This window comes from Lathamus discolor, chromosome 1 (assembly GCF_037157495.1).
Source record: "Lathamus discolor isolate bLatDis1 chromosome 1, bLatDis1.hap1, whole genome shotgun sequence".
NCBI lineage: Eukaryota > Metazoa > Chordata > Aves > Psittaciformes > Psittacidae > Lathamus > Lathamus discolor.
This window is the reverse complement of record NC_088884.1, coordinates 74,012,574-74,035,759: the sequence shown is the minus strand read 5'-3', so window position 1 is coordinate 74,035,759 and position 23,186 is coordinate 74,012,574. Positions and strand designations below refer to the sequence as shown.

The window sequence follows — 23,186 nt, the reverse complement described above, 5'->3', positions numbered from 1 at the left end:
TGCTTCTGTTCACCTCTCTTCTCCTTTCCACATACATCTTCTTTGAAGGTGTTGGGATTTTTAAATTCTATGTTTTTTAATTTTATTTTTTCTCCCCTTTTCTCAAAATCCTGTCTTTTCTGTGTGATACACCATGGTTCATATTTCTTATTTTCTCAGGCTTTTCCATCCAATTCTCTCCCCTTTCTTTTCCTCTTCTCTTCATTGTCCTTTTACTGCCTTTTTCACCTCTTGATTTTTTCTCCTTTTAATTTCCTGGATGGTTTCTTCTGCAGCGAGATTCTCTCAATTACTACATGCTCTAATTTTTCTCTTCTTCCAGTATCCCCACTTGAGCGTTACCTCCCCTGCTGCTGCAGAAAGACGCAAAGCCTTTCTTCTGCTCCTTCCTGTTCGTAAGAAAAGAGTTTTCTTGACTATCTTCTGGGAAAAGGACAGCTGCCTGTAGAACAGTGACGTTATTCCTTGGCTCTCCAAGGAAATTGGTGTGGAGATCCATCAGAAAGCTGGCAGGTATCTTGTCTCCTTTCGCTTGAAGTTACAGAATGTTTTACCCATCACCTTAGCAACAAGTATGGGAAGGAGCACACATATTACAGGCCAAGCCTTTTTTTTTTATTTTCCTGCAAGCCTCAAATATATGTGTGCCCAGACAGAAATAAACCTTTCTCTTCTATAGTTAAGCTCTACCTGAAGAAGACTTCACTTGTTGTGTGTGCCTTTCGAGATGTTCGTGGCTAAGGTGACACTTCCAAGGAAGAATCATGTAGCCACTACCTTAAAAAGCTGCAAACTCTTGAGGAAGAGGTGGTAGGATTCCATTCTATGGCTTGACTTATGGAAAAGAAATGGATGCTGGAATGATTAAAATTGTTCTTTACGATTAGATGATATTAAGGAAATAAGTATATAGTGCTGATTTCTTGACTTTCTATAAGATCTTACAAATTCATGCAATTCTGTTTTGCATAATTTCAGGATTGGGGCCAATGTATATGTAGGACAGACAGGGTCAACAGCAACAGAATATATCCCTTGAGGCTTACAGCAGATGAATGATAACATGTAAAACAGATGTTCAGAACTCAAACAGGAGAGATAGTTGGATGTGAGCTTAATGGTAGCTTAGACTAAAATGGGTTTTCTGAGCAGTATATCTAGTGTATCTAGTATAGCAGTATATCTAGTATGATGAGAACAAAAATCTGAATACCCTGTACTCCACACCAATGAATATTTGAAGTGCTTGCAGAATATACATATAAAACATTAAACAGTTAAAATGAAGTGTGTAATGATTGCAGTGAGTATCCAGTTAATTTAGTTTTGATAAATAAATAAATAAAGCCAAAATAACAAGGAAAGAAAAAAAAAATAGAGTGTTTTCACTTACATGTAAAATTTATAGCAGAAAAGCTGTTTTTCCCTCTTGATCACTCACACTACCTCTTTCCTGACAAGGCAGATGAGTGAGGAGGTTTTGGATAGATCAGTTGTTAAACATTCAGTGTTTGGTTTCTCTTTTGAAAGAAATCTTAGGTGCTATTTACGACTGGATGATGTGAGTACTTGTCATTTACTACCCAGGACAAAGCCTCACAACTACTAGCTTAGCAATTCCATGTTTTATTCAGTGTTCTAAGAGATGAGATGAAACACATCATTTCCTACTTATTTCCTACTACAGAAAATATTTTCCAAAACTCCACTAAATCTCAGTGTCCCTAGTAGGCAAAACACATCAGTTCGCAATGTTGGCAGCCTAGAGACAATTTTACTTCCCTAAAATAAGTAGGTTTGTTGTCTTGTTGGTTTTTTTTTTGTGGTTTTGTTTGGTTTTGTTTTGTGGGGCTTTTTTCCCTTTTTTTCTCTCCTTTTTTTTCCCCACCCTGGCCTACCTTTTGTGCTTTTGGCATATCAGTGTGGCGCTGAGCACGTACAGAGCGTGCAGATTTAGGTGGCTTTATTGGAGCACAATACATCTCCAGCCTCCTCAGGTCACAACTCTGGAAGCAGCATTCGTCCACTATTCCCTTGTGGTGTAAGCGTCTACTGCTGGATCCATACCCTGTAGGCTTACCTATTCAAAACACAAATGGAAAATATTTATGTTAGAGTGAAAATGCAAAGATCTCAGAAGCAGTCATATAAATTGCATTATTTTAACAGAATCACGGATGACATTTGTAGAAGCTGCCTGCGTGTCTCAGTTCTAAAACTCTGTTCTCAGATACAGCTTTGAAAGGTATTCCCGGAAACGGCCACCTTTGATCTGTGTCTGGTTCCTATGTAAGCATTTGAGCAAAATTATATCTTCTTATAACAATATTATTAAAATATTTTCTTGAACTGTCTTGGCATTGAAAATGGAGCAGGAGGAAGTTGAAATCTGGCATTTAGAGGACTTGCAAAGGAAATTTGCTCTTTAGCTTTCGGATGAAAACTGATTGTTGAGCTGACTGAGACAGCTGGTGTTTAAAGATCATAGGTCATGCCTGTGCTGTAGGCAAGTATTTTCTAATGAAACATTTACACTGAGCCACTCTGTGAAGTCAGTGTATTCCAAAAGGGAAATAAATACCATATACCTCTGCACAGGCTGTAAGATCCGCAAGCACAAAAGCTAGTAGGAATAAGAACTGAAGTAACAAAGTAACCAATGAAACGCAGTAAAAGTAGGAAGATGCTTGATGGAAAAGGTTAAAGAAGAAGGTATTATATTCTATAGCTTTGCAGAAGATAGGAAATGGGAATGACATGTCTTTTCCTGCATTTTGAGTTTGCACTGGGCATCTGTAGAAACTACTAAATTGGCAGATATTTGGTATTTTTCACTGAGCTCTAGTAAAGGGTGACATTTTCATTCATAGAACTTCTACGCTTCTCTTTTTATTTTTCTTTCAGTGATTTATGATTTCTTTAGTAACCATTGAATCCTCTGCTGTATTATGCAAAGATTACAGACCCATTATTTCCTAGGCTTGTTTGTGTGTAACCCATGTGAATGTGCAGTTGCCCTGTTATGACCAACTAGAAATGAAGGAACAATAAACTCACAAAAATAAGTAGTTGCTTACTTACTACATCTATTTTAAAATGCTGGTAGAATTTGGTTTCAGGCAGTAAAATTCTGAAAAGATTAAATGTTTTGTTTTGACATTTTCAGCATTAAGCGTTTCCATTTAGAGGATGATCCACGTTGGTTAAGAACACAAAAATATGGAAAAAAGGAAAGAAAATTGCACCAAGAGCCAAAAATGAAGTAACTCAGATCAGTCATCCCTACCATTTCTTTTTTTTCCTTGCCTTTTTTTTTTCCCCCGCTTCAGTTTTATCACTGAGACCAAAAATCTGTTATTCACAGAGCTTGGCAGGAGTTTACGTTTTAAGAAATTACTCAAGCTAGGTAAAAGATAAGAGTATGAAAAAAAGATGAAAACTCAGTTTCTCTTTGGGAAATTATTGTCCTTAATGCTTATACAGCAAATTCTATGTTAATATTCATATACTTGTCCTACAGTTGTCAATTTGAAGACAACACTGCATTTTACAGTTCTCTGTGATTAAAACTTATGGCCAGTGGTGAAGAACCCTTGAGGCTTTAATACATCCGTAAATGAAAAGACCTCTAGTGGTAAAGTATGTCTAACATTTTAGCCAGCAATAGTCAGCTAGGAGCTAACGATCCCTACGAGGGTGGTAAACCCAGACAACAGGTTTTTAAATGTCCTTTTTTTCAGGGACTATAAATTAAACAAAAAGAAAAACGTGCTTACTTAGTATATTGCAATCCACCAAGGGCCTCTATACTGTACGTTGTCTGCTAAATTGTTTGTTTCATAAGACTAAACAGAACAGCAAGCCAGGAGTAGATTACAGTAATATTTTGATTTGTCTGTGTGTGTATGTTGTTTTCTGTGTTTCACTGGAAAGTGTTATAAATATTAAGACAGAGTTTTGGGGTTTTACTTCCAGACTATTTTCACTCACTAATTCACTCACTGAATTATCATATGAAGTACAAGATATTCCCTAGAGATTTTACTGGTCTGTTAATCAGGTTGTCTTAGCCTAATACTTTTAAAATATAGCAGTTATACGAAAACGTGGAGTGTTGTTACTGTGTAGGATTTCATGTTTTTTCTTACTCCTATGTAAGACATGAAAGGGCAAATTCTGTTCCTGGATATGCAGGTCTAACTCTTCCTAATAGATCCAGCTGAATGTTGAAATCAACAAATAGTTGATGAGTTAAGCTTTTCTTAGTCTGCCAATTTTTCATAAGAAAACATACTAAAAACTCCTGCTGAAGAATTTTCCTTTCAGTGGTATTTCATAGCAGCCTAACAGGCATAGACATTTATTTTATTCCTACTTTACTATTGGATACTGCTAATACTAAAAATAAGGATGTACTGTTCATTGGTTAATTTAAAGTGGCTGAGCATGACCTTTCTACCTAGAGAAGAAATTACCTATTAAAACAACAAAATATCTATCAATCCAATTGAAGATTTGCGGATTAGTAATATTTTGCACTTCTAAGAATCTTAACTATGTTAGCTCCTCATGAAATTCATACTGAGTAGATAATACTACCTCTAAGTGACAAAATTTAGAATCAGCAAGATAAAATGTGTTGTGCAGGAACTTCTATGAGTTAACAACAGAACTTGATAGATGAAATTTTCCTTCCATGAGCAGCAAGACTATAATTGTCTAATGACTGAAAGCTGCTGTTTTATAGGATCCATTGATACGGGTTGTAAAGAAATTAGTCAAATGAAGTGTAAAGCTTGTAAGGTCTCAAAATTTTCTTGCTTAATATGGTTAACATTTAGCTTTATTGTGATTAAAGCCAAAGATGAACTGGTTGATAGAGGTGATTTTTTTTTCTTCAATCTTTCATCTCCTAACAATCTCCAAACAATCAATAGTTCTGTTCAATTTGTGTTGAGCCTGTAGCTATACAGCATTGCTTGCATTTTGAATTTTTAATTTGGCTCAGTTATATAATCTGACGTTTTGTTTCCTTAATTCTTTTTTATTAAAGGCATAAGATAAAACAGTGGCAGGTAATGGGTTATGTAGCATTCTACCAGATTATCGTTATCATTTCTTTTACAAAATTTATGATTTATTGGTAAATACAGTCATTTCAACAGGAATATATTTGGGTTTTTTACATATCTAAAGTAGAGGAACTAGAGCCATCTAATCTAACTTTTAATAACATCACTCCTTTATTTGTATGTGATGTCTTCCCAATAAGTCACACAATTTTTCTGTTAGTTGGAATTTGAAAATTCTGATTTTTATTCTCATCTAGTTACTATCTTGTGTGATTATATGGAAGTTATTTTGCCTCTTAGTGTTTAAATTTAACCATTTATAAAGCTGACAAAGTACCCATGACAAAATACTCAGGACAAAATAACCCATGAAGCATTGCGTGCCTCAGTAGCAACTTTTCTCCTGCACTATCATATACATAAATAGTTAAAACAAATCCTGAATCCTAGAATCTTTCAGATGAAAATCTCAGTTTATTTAAAAATTATCTTTACAGTAGCCATATCAAAGATATCTAATGACTTGGTTTACTTTCTGACAGAATGACTTTATGAAGGAGGATATAATATCTTATAGCTCCTTAAAAAGCCTGTATGGTAAATTTAACAAGTTTGGAATAGAATCACATTCAGTGACGTTGTCAGCAATGAAACTTGCTGTTTATTTACAAACTTAAATATGTATTACATGGCACACTAAATGCTCGTCCTTCATAAAAGATAATATTAGTTTGGTGAAGTAAAATGTTTGATGTTTGGGCTGGTTTTGTTGTTTCGTTTCCCCAAGGTTTTTGATAGACTAAAGCTATCCCATATACTTAAAATATGGATGAAATAGAAAGTGAGAATACAGATAGAGCAAATAAATAGAAAAAAATAGGAAATATTATTTCTTTTCAGTAATCGTGATTCTGGACTCTATTTCTGAGAAGTATCTGATGTTTAAATTAATTTTAAGCTAGTAGATTTTAGATTGCTGCTGTCCCTGTAAGTCCTGCTGAATACAAAGAAAGGTGCTATCACAAAGATGAGAGAAACAATTACAAGGACATAGTGTCACTTCTACAGGATATTAACAGTATTTGGCCCATCACCTTCTGGAATGACTGCAGGGTCAGATGGTCCCAGTTCATCAAGTTAACAAAGTATGCACTTAGTTCTGGGCAAATGTTCAAGTTTCTACATGGTCTGTTGGACTAAGGCACACATTCAACAGTAAGCGCATGCCTGAGTGCTCTCCTACGTAGGGACTGACGTAACTAAACACTTAAGTTAATTTCTAGACCAAAACCCGTATTAGTAGATAAATGGCTGGTTGTTTTGCACATTTAATGCCAGTTTTCTGTTTCTTATTTTTTTCTTACGATATTACCTTAAAATACTGACTGATCCTGCTCTGTCAGTATACTGGGCATCCATATAGCTCTTTCTCATCTTTCTGACACAATTTAAGCACTGCCTTCCAGCTGTTATCAAAAAGTCCCTTGTATTTACTCAACCTTCAAAGTGCTGCCTGTGGACATGTAACAGCCCTAGGCATTCCTTTTTGCTGAGGTACACTGATCTCCTTGGAGGTTTCTTTCCTTTTTTGTCAGTTGCTAGCTCAAAAGAGGTTTCATATCATGTAGGTCAAAGTTCACTCAATAGAATTTTTGGCCCTCATTTAATCTACTGTACCAAACATGTAAATGTTTCTTTCCATGTGCTACAAGCAGATACAAAGTCTAGTCACACTGTTCTGAAGTCCCCTGAAAGCAGGCCAAGGTACAGAATTCCAATAGTTAAACAGCTGGCTTCCGTACTAACAGTGCTTCCCTCTAAATAATGCGAAGTCAGTGGAGTAATTCAGCAGGGCTTGTTTACACTTTGTTTATTTGTTCCCCCTGCTTCCCTCCAAAATATCCTGCTGGTGCTGCCATTGGTTCTGCTCTACTGATGGTTTCAATATGAGAATCACTGGTGTAGGTGGTTTATGGAAGTTTCAACTGTTGAACTACCTAGGCAATCTGTGGAGAATTATAATCTATTGTTGTAGCATTAATGTTAGAAATTACATGAGAAATAGCCCAGGATAAACACAAAGTTAATCTACTATTTAGAGGACTATAGGAAGAACTCAGGCAACATATACTGGAGCTTTTATATGGCTCTTTATATTTGTTGTAGATACTGTTTCTTAGCCCAGCAGTAGAACCCGAGAATGCCATTTAACTGAGAAAAACATCATAAACCTGAAAACCAGGTAACTTATCACTAACCTAGTATTGCAGTCAATCTTCATCTGTAACTGCAACTTTTAAATTTGGAAATGCTTTTGACCTATTACTGTACTATAATATTTTACAGAGAAACTCAAAATGTTTCCATCAAAACATTTACTGCTGTGTCCAGTTCATAGCTCACAGTATCTGGATGTATGTAAGAATATTATAAGGCAGTACGTTGGGCAAGCAGAATTTTTCTGTGGCCTGAGCATCAAGGTTGAGATTTTGTGGTGTTATAGTACAATGCAGTAACTTAACAAGCACATCCTGTACACTAGATCCAGACTGGGAGCTGGTTGGAGTGTTTTTGAGTTGCGTGTACTATCTATCTGGTGGCAGGGAAGACTAGGGATGCTGGGTTTGAGATTCGTCTTACACAGCTGCACTATCTGAAAATTAGGGATCTAGTTTAAGATAGTCAAGTCAACAAGCAGGTGCGTCTGGAGATGGGTTTATTCCTGTTTTGAGTGCTTTACTTAAAATGAGGCTCTGCAGGAGCCTGTGCTCTTTCATCAACTACAAATAAAGCTATTTGATCTAGCCTTAGCCTATATGCACAACTTCTAGGAAACTGAGCTCAAAGAAAATTAATTCCATTTAATGTGATTTGTCCTAAATCACAAAATGTATCACTGTTGTTGTACGGCATTCTCTTTTATTTCCATTTTAACAATTAAATATAACGACACATATTGTTCTAAAAAGCATTCCAGACAGGCTACTGTTTATTTATGCATCTCCATATCTCTTTGACTATATTCTGTATATCAGGCTAGTATTCTTTTCTATTTTTGCATTCTAAATGCATGTATATGCAAAATAAGAGATTGTTCATGTCACTTTTCATCTCCTTGTGATCTTAGACAAATGTTTTCATGTTATATTGGTAATACTTCTTGAGGGTTCTGGAGTTTCTAATCTGTATTTGGAAAATTATGAGTCAATGTTCAATCAGCAGGCAACGTCTGTATTTTGATACTTCTATAAACTGCTACCACAAACAAACAAACAAGCAAGCAAACAACAAATCTTGTGAATTGTCGTACAGAACTGTAACAGAAATACCTCAAGGTTTAAATGTTGCAAAGTAGGCAATCTGATTTTAATGTAAATAAGTTGCATGTGTTTTGAAGCCACAATATTTAATATTTAACTTTAATTTTCCTTCAATGTTTTGCTAGTGCCAAAAAATAATTATGCTTAGACTGATTTTTGTTTGTATTCATCAAAATGAGCATATATTAGCATTTATAAATGCTCAATGAATGGATGCTCTAGCTCTGAAGTCTAATTTAATATGCATGAGAATAGAGGATAAGCTTTATCAGTATGCACGAGTAAAATCTTTATGAAAGCGTATGCATTTGTTAATACTGAGATATTTCACTAGAGCTGCTGCTGTGTGGAATACTGGAGCACCTTAATTACCGAGTCTAAGGCAAAAGGATGTTTGCTTATTGCTCTGAAGTTCTAGGTAAGATTGGGAAAACAGGCACTCCATACTGATCTGTAAGAGAAATCTATCAAGACTCCACAGAGTTTTTTGCCTGAATAATTAAGATTTATAAGCTGCACCTTATAAAATAATGAAAACTCTTTTTTACATGTAGATAAAATAGGATAAAATAACTATTTTACTTCTTTAAAGTCAGCTGACAAATGTAGATTTATTACAAAAGTTGTTTTAATTTTTAATTTGTATGTCTATGTTTATTTAGTCTGCCACACAGTAGTATAAAGTAATGTTTTCCTCTAGAAATACGCTTTCAGAAGGACTTTTTTTCTTCATTGTGTATTTAATTGGGAGAAAAATCTCTTCTTCCCCTAAATTTATTTCCAAAGTACAGCACTTGTAACAATTTCCTCTCACATACAGTTGCACTGTATTTCCCCTTTTTATGGAATGGCTGCTTTGGAGGGCTTTAAGTATACTAAACATACGATAGAACCATTATGCTTCATGCAGTAGTTCCTGAGCCAGTTGCAACGTGTGAAGAGAAAGACCTGTATTTTTGTGAGTGTTGAGCTGGGAATGAGACAGAAATTTTGGAGTAAAAAATTTCAGAAAGAGTGAGAAACAATATAATATATTATTTTACACCAGTTCAGTGCTCTAAAGGGTGAAACTCATGCCAACCTAGCACAATTTACAAGCCTACGTCAGATTCCAGGGCTGGAAAGTGCCAGATGCTGCCAAAAAATATATATACTTTGGCAAGGTAAATGCTTTGCTGGAAAGAAACTCACTATTGCAAGAATAGCCAGGTTTATCAGGGTTTAGGACAAGATAATTAGAAACCAGAAGAACCAGTAGATCATTGTTACATTTGAATGTTGCCCCCTATAGTGCATCAAGGATGACCACAGTGATAGAGTCATCCATCCATAATGAGAATACATTCTCTCTTCTTCTTGTATATGTAAGTTAGTGCTTACCCTTGTTTGTGGTGTGGAAGGGTGATCAATCGTAAGACCTTCCATACCCTTCTTACACCATGGTAAATATAAGCCTGCCTTTTATTTGGATTACCAAATTTATAACAATGCCAAACTGTAAAAGGATGAAATCAAACCATCACTGACAACACCAAGAAATCTTTTAATGCAGTCAGGATCATGACCTGATGAATCAGGTGCCAAAAGTTACTTATTTATAACCTGATCCAAGGTCTATTAAAATCAATGAAAAGACTTCAATTGCCCTTGGTAGGCTTGTAAGCATCAGGCTGATAAGAAACAATCAGTTGCTTTTTCTTCCAACCTTACAGTTCAGTGAGTAAATACAATCTTAGTGGCATTTAGAGAGTTTTGCAGGGAATGGAAGTGGTATGATTCCTCGAAGGAGGTGAGAACAAAAGAATACTGATGTACAATGTGAAGCCAGAAAGACTGCTATGTGGTTAATGCCACTGACCACATAACTATCAGTACATTGCTTTTAACTGTGTAATAAAGATTCTTCTCTCTATAAATACTCTTTCTCAGCTGTATTCTGAAAAATTAAAGCAAGTAACAAATGGCAAACATTTACAAACAGGTACTTTTGCTCCTGCATTTTGGAACCATCGTCTGGTTAGAAGCAGAAAGCATGAATGGGTGAATGGCTGTTGAATGAAGTAATTCCTGTCTAATACCTTTCACACTATCCAGGAGGGCACTTATCGACACATTACAATTTTTATTTCTGTTTATACAGTAGTTGCACTTACAGGAGGGTAAGCAGTTGAGTGCAGGCCACTGTCATCTTGTCAGCTACAGAGGTAGAGAATTTTCATTCCCTTATGAGAAACAAGTGTGACAATAGGAAAGAAGGCAGGAAAGAGAAATAAGATAACAGTAAGGGCCCAGCTCACTTCTCACACTAGTTTTGCAGTTTTGCACTTGTCTAATGCAGTTAACTTCAGAGGATTTACTTGAATGTGCTTTAAGCTCTAGAGCTATAAGCTCCACTTAGTAAGATCTGATATCATTGTTGAGGGCTTTGTCAGCAAGAAGCATCTGACCTTGTACAATGGTGCAGCAACAGAGCATAAGGAATAAACAAGATTCAGCTTTGTATCTGTTCAAGTGTCTGAATCTTGTTTAGACTTACAGTTATTCAACCTCGCTGTACAAGTCAGGATGACATTACTTTAATTACTTCAAAAATTACTTTAAGCATGGTAAATGACTTAATGTTTTTGAAAGGAGTCCAGCATGTAGTTTTTCTTATGGCCAACATTTTAAATGTGAATTATTTTCCAGAAAACTTGTTTTGGATTGTCTGCTACTTTTGGCATATTGGGATACTTTTGCTTGTGAATATTGATTTACGAGATTCCTGATTAGCAAGGACAAATTAACCACTGCATGCAGAAAGCAAATTAAGACAGAAAGATTAAGAGACAGATTCTTTTGTCTTCACTGATGTTAAACAGTGCCTTATCCTAAGTTAAGAGAGCTCTTTGCAGAGAAAGATAGTTCTTAATTTGAGCAGTATTTCTGGAATCTACATATCAATTATTTGCACAGGAGAAGGCTGTGACAGTGCCAGGAACGGAACCTCTATCAACGTAAGTACCAGGCCAATGCTTTAACTGTATACCTGTCTTGCTTTAAACTTATTTTTGAATCAGTAGGACATATAAAAATTTAATCTTGAAATGAAACACTCCTTTAAGGTCATGATGCTCCTGTTAAACTTGTCTAATGAGATAAAAGAATTGAAGCTTTCCAGAAGAGTACATGGTTGTTAGGGAGTGAGGATGAAGTCACTGGGATGAGAAAGGGACAGTAAGATGTGTCTGGAAACGAAGTCAGAACTAAACCTAGATAAAATATACTGTTGTGCTTGATTTACTTTTCACTCACTCTGGTTTTCTACCAGTTGTAGCTCCACTCTTTAGTGATTTAATACTGCGATAGGAGCTAGGAGAATTGGTTCTAGTGACAGGAAGGTAAAGAAAAAGAAGCCACTGCTGAATAATAAGTTAAACTATTCTTGTTACCCTTGACCATCCAACTCACCTTTTCATTACTGAAGACATGCAGAGGGATTATAAAGAAACAATGGTACAGTGCAGGGAGAAGTGGGTTCCAGTATAACATTTAAAATACCAAATCTATAGTTTCTGTAGGATCCTTGAAAATGGAAGTGGTTATAGGCAGTAAAGTTGGTTTATGAAGCAAATAGGAAGTAATGATTTTTTTATAGGGCTGACAATGCCCTCTCCAGTCACAGTTTTTAAAAGGGAATGTGGTTCCTGAGCAGATTTTTTAAGTTCTCACTTGCTAAGTTTCAATGGCCTTTTCAGGGAAGTTCAAAGGTTTTTTAAAAAAAGTTTTTCTAAGCGCACAGAATTATTCCTTTCTTTTACTATTTCCTTTCCAATTTATTTAGACTTGATTAATAATTGAAATCTCTGCATCATTTGAAGGTGTTTTTCAGTGGCTTCTATTTTTTTTTTTTTTTCCAATCTTGCTGTCCTTTTGTTTCACTGAGTTTGTTTTGTGGATAATGCAGGAATACTGTAAACTATAAAAAGGCTGTGGCAAAGTTGAAGTTGATCTGGCTTTTAAATTCCATGTGATCACTGTCTTCTTTTGAGCCAGAACTTCGTACATGCACAATCATTTAAGTAAGGGAGTCCAGTTCAGAAGTAAGATGAATAAGTATGCTTACAATGGTGTAGACTTTTTCATTTATCTTATTGGTGTACTAATGTTAAAACTTAATGGTGACCCTGTAAGTGCTTTTAAATGTGCTTCGGTCTAGCAAATCATTCTCCCCAACACTGGTCCAGTGTTGTAGCACATCATGACATCCACTTCACCAGGCTGAGCCTATCCCTGTTCTGGAGCTATGGTCACTATTGTGGAAGAGTGAGAAAAATACTTGTCTTAAGCATATTTGGCCAGTGGAGGGCTTACATGGTATCACAAAACATGAGAAAGTAGAGCCAGGTAATTTTTACAAGGGCATTTCTACAGAATCTCTTTTATTCCTGTGTTGGTTATTAGAAATAGGAGACGTTTTTAATTCTCAAGCCTTAACACCTATCGTTCAATATTTATTCCTTTAAATGCTAATAAATCTCAAAGCCTGGAGGACTTCGAAGAAAGCTTTTGATCATCTGAAAGAATAGATTCTGAGTTGTGTCTGAAGATATTTCTCTGACATTGGCACCAGTATTAAGCCCTTTTCAAATATTTATGTTGTGAATCTTTAGATATTTATTTCTGTACTTACAAGTCACTTAGCTGTATTTGAAATTAATAATCCATTATTCAAATCTGACATTAAAAGTCAATCTGTACAAAGGAAAATTATATTCAAGCGTATTCTGTTACTACCCAAAGTTTGACTTAATAAGGTAATAAATATTTTCAAATAACTGTCCTTTACTAGTTAATTATAATTAATCCTACAATTAAATCTGATATTGATATAAAACAAATCAAATAGGGTAGAAAACAATGCTTCCAAACAACCTCCCACACCAAAACACCAAAATCCTTGTAATTTTTTTGTTCTTTGCTGCTTCTATCTAATCTAATACAACTAAAGAAATGTGCAAATGCCCAAGGGAGGTTACGTAATTTTCAGGTATTACAGTTGTTCAATTCCAAATTGTTACTTTGGGTTTGTTTTTGGTTTGGTTTGCTTTGGTTTTTTAACAAATTCAAATTACGTTTGTCATTAGCTACACAAATATCATTAAAATGTCAATAATCTATACAATTTCCTCTGATTTCTAAAAGTGCTATTACATATTTGTGATAGTATTTGCAACCTCCTGCACTTTTAGTATTTATACACTTTGAGTGTGGATGTAGATGCCAGGAGTATTTCTTTCTCTTAGCCTTTCTGCATCAAAACTTTTTAGAGTTCTTTCCATTGAGAGTGATATTTGGATAAAATATGACCATTGCTCTCACTGAATCTTTGGTCAAAATGTATACCAAATTAAAGTTTTCTGTGGTTTGGGAAAGTTGGATTAGTTTTTTTTCCCCTTGTTTTTCCTTTTACATTCCTCTGAACTCCCCTTTGCTAGCCAGAAAAGGAGGTGCCAAAATAACCCAAGAAGGCTCTGCAGGCTGTCCAGAAGTGAGAATTTCAGCAAGTTCAGTGAGAGTCATTGCTCATGCAAGATTTCCAGTGTGAGGACCTTAACCAGGACAACACTTTTATTTTGCAGAATTGTTTTCCCCATTAGTGAAAGTTTCAGGTCCACATCCAGTCTAAAATCCTAAGTGGAAGTGAAATAAATCAAGTCACCTTCACAATTCTGTTTGTATAAAATGGGTCTGAATTTTCTCTTCTTTGCTTCTAAATGATTACCTAAACTGCATCTCTTGTGATTTTGCTTGATTATTTGCAATCTCACCTCATCTGTCTGTTGCTTATTCCATTCATGCATCACTTCTTGTCTTCTTCTAATATCACTTCATAACTTTTCAGATGAATTTCCTAAACTCATTCCAGCATTCTAGGTATTTTTTGTTTATCCCTCTAGCAGTTAGACAGCAGGGTGTTCAATAAGTCGTTATCAATTTTAACTTTATAATTGTTTTGACTTTCCATCCAGCATTATAAAACTGCTATGCAATCAACTGTGATCACTCTAAAGATTAAAAACACAAGCATAAACAATTGCATATGGTTTTCTCTATACAACTTTAGAATGATATTGCTTTTAGACTGGATACATTTAACATATATCTCATTTAGAATTAGTGACATTAAAATACAATCAACATAAGCATCATCCTTGCTATTTATTTTAATCTTAGTGATACAAAGCACAAACTGAAAGTTTTGATGCAAGAAGTAGCTGCATATTATGGACCTGTTGGGGGCTGAATCTGTCTTTGACTCTTTACATGTCTGCCTTTCTCTACTAAAATGAATGTGATCTTTTGCCAACAACTACTACACAGTGTTTTCATAGAATACTACCTGTACCATGGAGGCAGGCATATGCTGCTCTCCAATGGCTTCTTGTGTCTTCAACTGTACACAGTATGTGAATATTACATGAATTACATGCTGTAGTGAAATATATAGATTTTTTTTCTCTGTCATATGAGACAGAGAGATGGAGGTTTTGCAATGAAGCCATATCACTAGCAAATAAATCTGAGTGTTAGAATTTCTTGAATATTATAGAGCAAACTGATTATGCCTCTGGAAAAGTTGAGTGATCAGCACATAATACATTAAATTTACCTTAGTATGTAAGGTTTACAAGAAAAGCTTTCTGTCATTTTAATGATTTTTATAAATTGTACTTTATGTCAAAGTCTACTGAAAAAAATGTAAAATATATTTATCTGACAGGACTGCAGTTTATTTCTGCATAATTCTCAAGTTTTTTGACTCCTTTTTCAATTAAGACTGGTTTTATGGCTGCTCACACATTAACCCTGAAATCACACTACCTGTAACACCCATTAAGACTTGCTGTAAATATTTATACTTATTTTCCTTCAGCTTTGTGATCCAGGTTTTATAATTGTTACATCTTCTCGCCAGTGTGTGCTGCTGGAATGCCTGGAGACTGACAGGGGCATTGTAGTCATTGTTTTGCTATGTTATTTGTGTGTAAAATATGGGTGGTAGGTTCATTTTCGTTTTTACACTAGAGGGCCCCTTCACACTTGGTTAGCAGTGTGGCAGCACCTACAAGTCAGAGCAGTGGAAACTTGCTGCGGAGTGTGTGCCAGAACTACAGGATGTAACAGGCTCACTGTGTCTTTGCTTCACAGAAATTGCTTCTGCACATTGTGAAACTGTCACCTCACCTTTGACAATTTTCCTTCATTCTTACCACATAAGGTGGGAAGAACAGAAACACTATGGAACTGTTTCTGAACAAAGAGAAGTTAAGATTCACTCACCCTTCAGTTTATGGATACACATGAGAATGATAAATGCCTTAAGTCAGGTGGCAAACTTAAAACCTCACCTTGAAGGTTTCCTAAAGTTGTGGTCACTAGGTAAGATTTTTAGGGGCTATTGAAAACCACTTTGACTTGTCTTTCTGCTGTTGGCATGCCTGAGTCAATTTAATTTCAGTAACGGGATCAGTATTTGTACGGGTTGAAGAAAATGCTTATGCTAGCTCTTCATGTTGCAGTAGTTTTTCCTCTCAGTATTTGGACCTTGGACTACAGTGGCTCAAATAACAGACAAGAGCTACAAAGTGAGAAGACAGCTTAACTGCTGGAGATAGGCAGCCCCATGCGATAATTCCTCTTGACCTTTTTTAGACCAGAATTTCAGATAATTTTGACCTGCAAATACAGTTCTGGGTTTTGAAAAATAAATTGGTAGAGAAGTTGTGCAAATCAGGAAGTAAAACATTTCTCAGATATCTGTCCCGCACTCTGTCCTTTGCCCTGTTTCTTGCATTTTTAATAGTTATTTTAATTGTCTACACAGAAGTTTCTTAGTATTAATCAGGATAGGCTTTCTAGTTTACATAAAGTGTTATGATAGAAAACCAGGAAATTTAGAGACAAAATAGTTGTATGCTCTACTTTAGTAACCTTTTAAATTTCTAAAATAATTGAAGTGTATTCAGTGCAGTTGTGTAGTAAATAGTGTTGTCCATTCAAGTAACAATATCAGAAATTTTTCCCAAAACACTGAGTTATGCTGATATTTTAAAGTATTGCTACTGACCTCCACAGCTTAATTTCTTAAGCCCTACCCTTCTCTTCGTTGGCTTCATGCTTGGGAAATGCCACTGGAGTGACAGCTGGTGGAGTGAAGGCAAAGAGGAGAGAGAAAGCAATGAAAAATGTTTGGAAAATTTTGCTGTACTGTAGGGAGGAAAGATACCTGATATATAAAACAACAATATGTAGCTTTAAAAATCCACAATATGTTCCATGCTATGTAAAAGACTGATTAATGTTGGTTGTAATTAAACTCATATGCATAATGAGCAGTATATTTACTAGAACTTCTTGTGATTCTTCAATAATGCAGCAACAAGGAAGATTATCCTTTCTCTTACTCAAGGACGACGTCACTGTACTGATAAGTAGGACTTAGGAAAGGTTTATGTTCTCAACACTAGAATTAAACACTGTAATACTGCTTTTAATATAGTAATTTCTAGCTCTACCAATTTTCGATGAGTATCGTGCAAGATCATTAGGAAAATCAGAAGTCATTTCTTTGGTTTGTGAGCAAAAGAGTGGGGTAATCTAAGGATAAACAAGCTCCCTACTGTAATGTTCCTGTACCACTGCATCACATCTGGCAAATATCTACAAGGTTTTTCAAAATGATATGCTGTAAAATTGCTAAGAAATGCAGTCTTCAAAAATTTAAACATATTGTTAACATTTTAGTGTTGAAGCTGGTAGTGATTATTGAGTACTTTATTTCTTTCCTAATAGAACAGACATTCTTAATTTATTATTTCACATTAGATTTTCACATTTGCAGGATAAAATATCAGTGATAGGACACTTGTTCTTTCTTTTTCTTCAGAAGAAACCAGACATTATCCCATGTCCTGTATCTTGCTCACATTCATTTTGACTCATTTCCTTCTAGAAATTGCTGAAACCTCTCCAGAGTTCTTCATGGACCATTCATTTGTTATTGTCTCAGTACTCTGGTGCAATTATATAAAGTTGTATTTACTGGATGTAGAAGAAGAAAGATTAAGAGTTAGCTCTTCTGGATGGGCTATATGGCATCTGGTATAGCTCAAGCTGGAATCTTTGAGGGGCAGCCCAATCCCTAAAGAATAATTCATCCTGCCCTATTGCACAAAGTGTTTGAAAATTAAATACTTCTGCATAAGCAAACTAAATATCCTGTAATAGTTTCATTAACTGGGCAGCAGAACACAATGTTTGGTAATCAAACATATAAATTATGATTGTTTGGTGCCATAATATTGCCATTGACACTAACAGTTGGAACAAACATCTACACCTAAACTATACTTTACCTGACACTTTCTGATAATAATCTCTGCCTCAACGTTATAGCTTAACCAAATCTTAACTGTCTGGGTATTAAGTTTTGTGCATTGTGCATCTTTGGTACATTTTTGAGGTTTTTTGTTTTCCTCTAGCGAAGGAATGGAACAGAGAAAGGTGCAGCTAAAACCATTGAGTCATTTCCAACAGTAAGATTAGAAGCCACATGGTTTGCCCTATTAAAACATAACCCCCTCTTATTTGAAGTGTATGGCTGTTTTATTGAATAACCCTTGTGCTTCTGCAATGTGCAGGTGGAATTCAGGGAGAAGGCAAAACAGAAATTTCTTTGGTTCAGGTGTGTGCACTTGTGTCCTGCATATGGAAATTCACCTAAAATTGCAAATTTCCAAGGTTCTGAGGTACTTCTCAGTAAAGGTAGGTACAGCTATTAGTCCAGCATAAGTTTTTACCAGTTTGATTCTCTGAAGAGTTGGGCTGCAACAACCGTGGTTTTTTTTATACACCCCTCATGATAATTTCAAGGAGTTGTCATCTGGCAACTCTCCTCTTTAGAATGGCTGCTATCATTTGTTACTGCTACCACAACTGAACCTGCTGTCTGATACTGACATTTTTCCAACTGAACATTGAGATGAGTGTTCTCTTAGTATTTTTTCTTGGACTCTACTGAGATTGAAGGTAAATGAGACACAGCTACTTTGTGGTTAGGTGATCTGATGTGAGTATGTCTACAGACATCTTTCACAGTTTCCTTCACAGTCTGCACTAAGCAGGACTGCAAGATTGATACTTACATAGTTATTCCCTGACATGCAATTGCTAGTACACAGTGTAGTCACTGCCCAACCCAAATCTGGTAGGAAAAATTGGACAAAGTTGCATGTGCAGTGGGTTCGTGAGAGGAGAACTGTCCTTGAAACCTGGTTCAAACATGATTCACCCTCAAAGGAATCAAAGTCCTAGTTCAGGTAAGGTAGCTGCCAAATACAGAACTTTATTAGCAACTTTTAAAGGCCCCTCTGTCTTAAATCGTGTTTTCTTCTGACTCATCATTTTTACGCCTTTCCAAATTAAATTTTTCTGCCTTGCTTGTGACACCTTTCTCTTACTGCTAATTCTCGTGTTCTTTTTTTTTTTGATGTAATTCTGATGTATAATGATTGTTTTAAAAGAAATATACTAGAATATTGACTCCTTAAAATTAATGATGGCTATCTCAAAGCTCAGACTAAGGGTTTGGGTTTTTTTTTTTCTATTGTTCCTGCCTTAAGAATAGTGGAAACTTTTGAACAGTTTCTATTAAATTTGAAAGAGCAAAACTTTTCTTAGTGGTTTTTTTCCCAAATCAAAGTTACTTAGCAATTCTGAAAAATAATATGTTTGCAGTTCATTAACACAGTATTGACCCAGAACTGACAGATATCCTACCTACAGGGAAGCCATTGACTTTAGGAAATTAACCTCATGGGAATATTGATAGGAACAGGGTTAGGAAAACAGCATGCAAGGCAAGTGCACTCTTCTCTGAGGCGACTTTTTTGATTTATTGCCTCATCTCTGTGTTAGCATTGGCAGAATGTTGTGGAGAATGAAAAGAAATTGCTTACTAGACTATCACTTTATTGAGAGGATGCAAGGAAAGTGGTGTGAAAAGTGGAATGTGTGGGGAATTAGAGTGAGAGCACAGTATTTTGTTGCTGGCAGATGTCTGCTAGGCTTCACCATTTTACTGGGGTGGTACAATTCAGTTGTTATGACACATCCAGGAAGAAAAACAGAAAACACGAGCTGGAGGCTTGGAGAAAATTAAATGATGATGACTCAGAACTTACATCCCAAAGTAAAATGAAGATTGAAACACTGCAGTGTTTAGCAGAGGAATCTGAAGCACACATGAAGAAATGAGCTTCCAATTTGCTGAAACTTTGCACCCATCTTCAGATGAAGAGGGTAATATTAGAAAGCTAGTGTCAAGGTGAAAAGCAAGGATGATTACAAATAAACTGAAATCTGAGCCTATGTTTTTGCTGCCATTCCCTTTCAAAATATTCTTTTTGTTCAGTGCGTAGTCAGTCCCACATCTGCTTCTGCTGAAATCCAAGGAAAAGTGTTTCAGCGCCTAGAAGTGTTATTGTTTGACTCGTTTGGCTGGGAGAATGAGTCTCAAGTAACCTATGAACTCTGTGCCATATACTTGCAGTAAGCAGAGGGCCTGCTGGGGTGATCTACTTAACTTGCCATTAAGTTTTATGTAACTGTTATAGTACTGTTTAAAAACTGTTTGAGGGATTCTCTGCAGTAATATGGCATGCATTAACTTCTAGTTTTAAAGTAGTAGCCAGTTTTTATCCCTTATGTAAATATATCTATTTTTATTGTATTTACTGAACTGTCATCCTAAGTCAGATAGACTATTACCTATAATTTATCATCCTTACTGCAGTGTGGCATTTTGCTTAAAACTTTAACCCTTCTAGTGGTTGCGTTATATACGAGTCACATATGAGCTTCTGAAAAATAATATTTCTCTGGACCTGAAAGGTTACCTGAATCAGGGGATTTCAAAAGCATTTAAGCGGTGAATAAATATCATTGCCTCATTTTCACACATGGTGAAAGTAAGACAAATACAGATAAAATTGGTTTGTTCAAGGTTATGTAAGCTGGTTAGTCCCAAAGCTAGAAATAGTCATAGCCCTCCCAGCTGCTTTATTCTTTATCCATTGCCTATCTATAGAAGTACTTGATCTGTCCTCTGAAATATGAAAGGTGAGAGAGAGTTTACACCAATTAGGCTTCTCCTATTAGGGAGTCTTATTTCTGGATTTGTCGTTTGCATAGAAAGGGAGTGTGTTGGCCATAATTGTGCACTGCTGGACTAATACATTTCACTAATACATTCATCTCCTTTTTTTTTTTTTTTTTTAATGAGTGCAAAATTTCTAAATATATTTTCTGTACATATGAGAAATTGTTTAGAAACATGACCATCTTATGCAGCGTATCGAGAAATCAAGTTACTATGGCTTTGATAATGGAAGTAATCTGTGTCCTGAATTCTTGTGCATTTTAAGTGGCAGTTAGAAGTGTGAAGTGTTGAAAGATGGTTTGATGGTCTTATTATTTATTACCAGAGAAATTTAGGTTCTTTTATCTTTGCCAAAGAAGCTGTAATTCAGTGTAACCCAGATTATGGTGTTGTATGAAACATATCATCCCTTATCTTGTGAAAGCGTAGCCTCAAACCTCATTGAGTAAGATGCATTCTATAGTAAGCCCTTATTTCATATTTTTATGTGTCCTTTTTATGTGTTAGTGGTCTCCTCAGTAGATGATTGAGAGGGCAAAGGCTGCATTACACCACTGCTAATGACTGTGATCACATAAAACGAAAATCAGTCCAACATAGTGTTTCTGGTCTACAGCTCCAACGTAGTGATATTCTCAAAGGACAGCTAAGAGATAAGAACAGATACTCCCTACTGCATGTCACTTGAGACTAAGGGTACATTTCATTTCCTTTAGCAGTACCTGGCATACTGAATTTTGTTTATCACCAGACACTTGGCAACAAAAAAATATTCCTGGTCAGTGCTTTGCTACTGCCTTGCACAGCAGCTGCTCTGGAATTTCTGCAGCTCTCAGGAACGAGGCAATTTCTGTCTTTCCAGTGAGAGCAGGAGACTAATGATTATTTGGAAGGGTGCTTACACTTGAAGAAAAGGAGAGCAGGATTACATTCACAGTTTCTGCTACATGTGGTTCTTCATTGCTCATAGTTGTCAGGCCTAAGAAGGACTAAGTTAACTTGGACTGATAAATAGACCATTTACTCACCAGTTTGTGAGTACCATGCTTTTGTATATTGACTGCATATGTTTAGGTGTGTTGTGGCCCATTTGTAAAGTAGAAGCTCAAGTTTATTGTCTTCTATTAAGGTGACGAGGACTAGCTATCTTAACAGACTATATCACTATGAGTTATGCTGATGATGAAACTTGCTCCTATTGTGTCTCTTTTCTGAATCCAAGCTTCCAGTGTTAACACTTGCTTAACAAGTTTTAGATTGTCTTTTCCCCTTGTAAAAAACAAAAACAAACCAAAAAAAAACCAAAACAAAACCCAACAACATAAAGGGATCATATTTCAAAATAAATCTCCTGAATTCTACCTGATTTAATATCTTGAGACCTTTTAATCTCAATTTATTTAACAGTTGAGATTTTAAGCTGCTGAATGCACATGTTATGCACTTTTAAAAGTGACATTGCTATGGTTATGAGTTACACAACAACATGATGTCAGCCCTCTGATTGGTGCCATGGTATTTAGCAATGCCACTTGGACAGGAAAGTTCACACACAGAAGTATGTCCAGCAGTTCTAAGAATTTTATATCTTTTGAAGTATTCAATATATTTCTTTATGTGTGGAAGCACTGGCCTTCCAAACTCTTGTTTTTATTTTCCAGCAATCTCAGTGAACTTAGGGTCATTGGATTGCTTGCTTTCTCACTAGCTGCACTGAAACCAAGCAGCCGTCAGCTAAATTACTATAGTTCAAATGTGTCTAAAAAGAATTCAAAGTAAAACTCTAAAACAAACATTATGACTCTGCTTTCCACATGGCATAAGGATATAATGGAAACTAAAGAGGTAGAGGTGATTCAAAGAAAAAGTGGATTTTCTGTACTGACTCAAGAAACAATGGAACTTTCGGATTTCGACTGCCTACTTCAGCCACAGGCTTTCTGTGATTATAGTTATTTCAATAAGAAAACAATCTGCTGCTGATACAAATTAGGTCATGAGGTCTTAGTTTCCCAAGACATCTTTCTGTCTCCTGAGACTATAGGGAAACAGCAAAATGAAAACTTTACCAAAATATTATCAATCTATACTGGTAATATGGCAATAATATACTATCAGTTCCTTTGTCTGAAAAGAGTCGAATGCAGGACAGTTAGGATGGACTCGACCAACAGAATCTTAATTTATCTGTTTAGGTCATTCAGAACAGTTTTCTAAGTGTTGCGTACAGTATGGTGATGCAGAGTGGGGAAAGCAGGAACAAAAGCAAACTGAAATATGAAATGTTTTTTTATTTTGTAGTTATTGTCCATTGCCAACAAAGCTTAGTATGTGAAAAACATTATGTTTTTATAGTGACTGTTGAGAAATGCACTGGTCATCTCTGCTAACACTCACACCATAAATTACTTGAATGAATTCTTGTCTAGTTGGTAGTTGCAACTGACTACCCATGAATTGATAAGCCTAATTTATGTTGTTATTGCCGAAGATAGGAATCTACTTATTCCAGCTGCAGGTTTAGCATGGCTCTCTGAGAAGTATCTACATAACCACAGTACTTCATGGACTTGTGAACAGATACAGGTTTTT

General features: G+C 35.8%; 1 protein-coding gene across 1 annotated transcript in view; it reads right to left on the bottom strand.

Annotated features, from left to right (window-relative positions):
• The window catches only part of IGF1 (insulin like growth factor 1), a 48,725-nt gene that overhangs the window by 7,558 nt on the left and 17,981 nt on the right, over positions 1-23,186 (bottom strand). Inside the window, exon 3 of the mRNA XM_065665131.1 lies at positions 1,899-2,080. Within this exon, the coding sequence (XP_065521203.1) occupies positions 1,899-2,080 (182 nt within the window). The remainder of the gene's footprint in view (positions 1-1,898; positions 2,081-23,186) is intronic.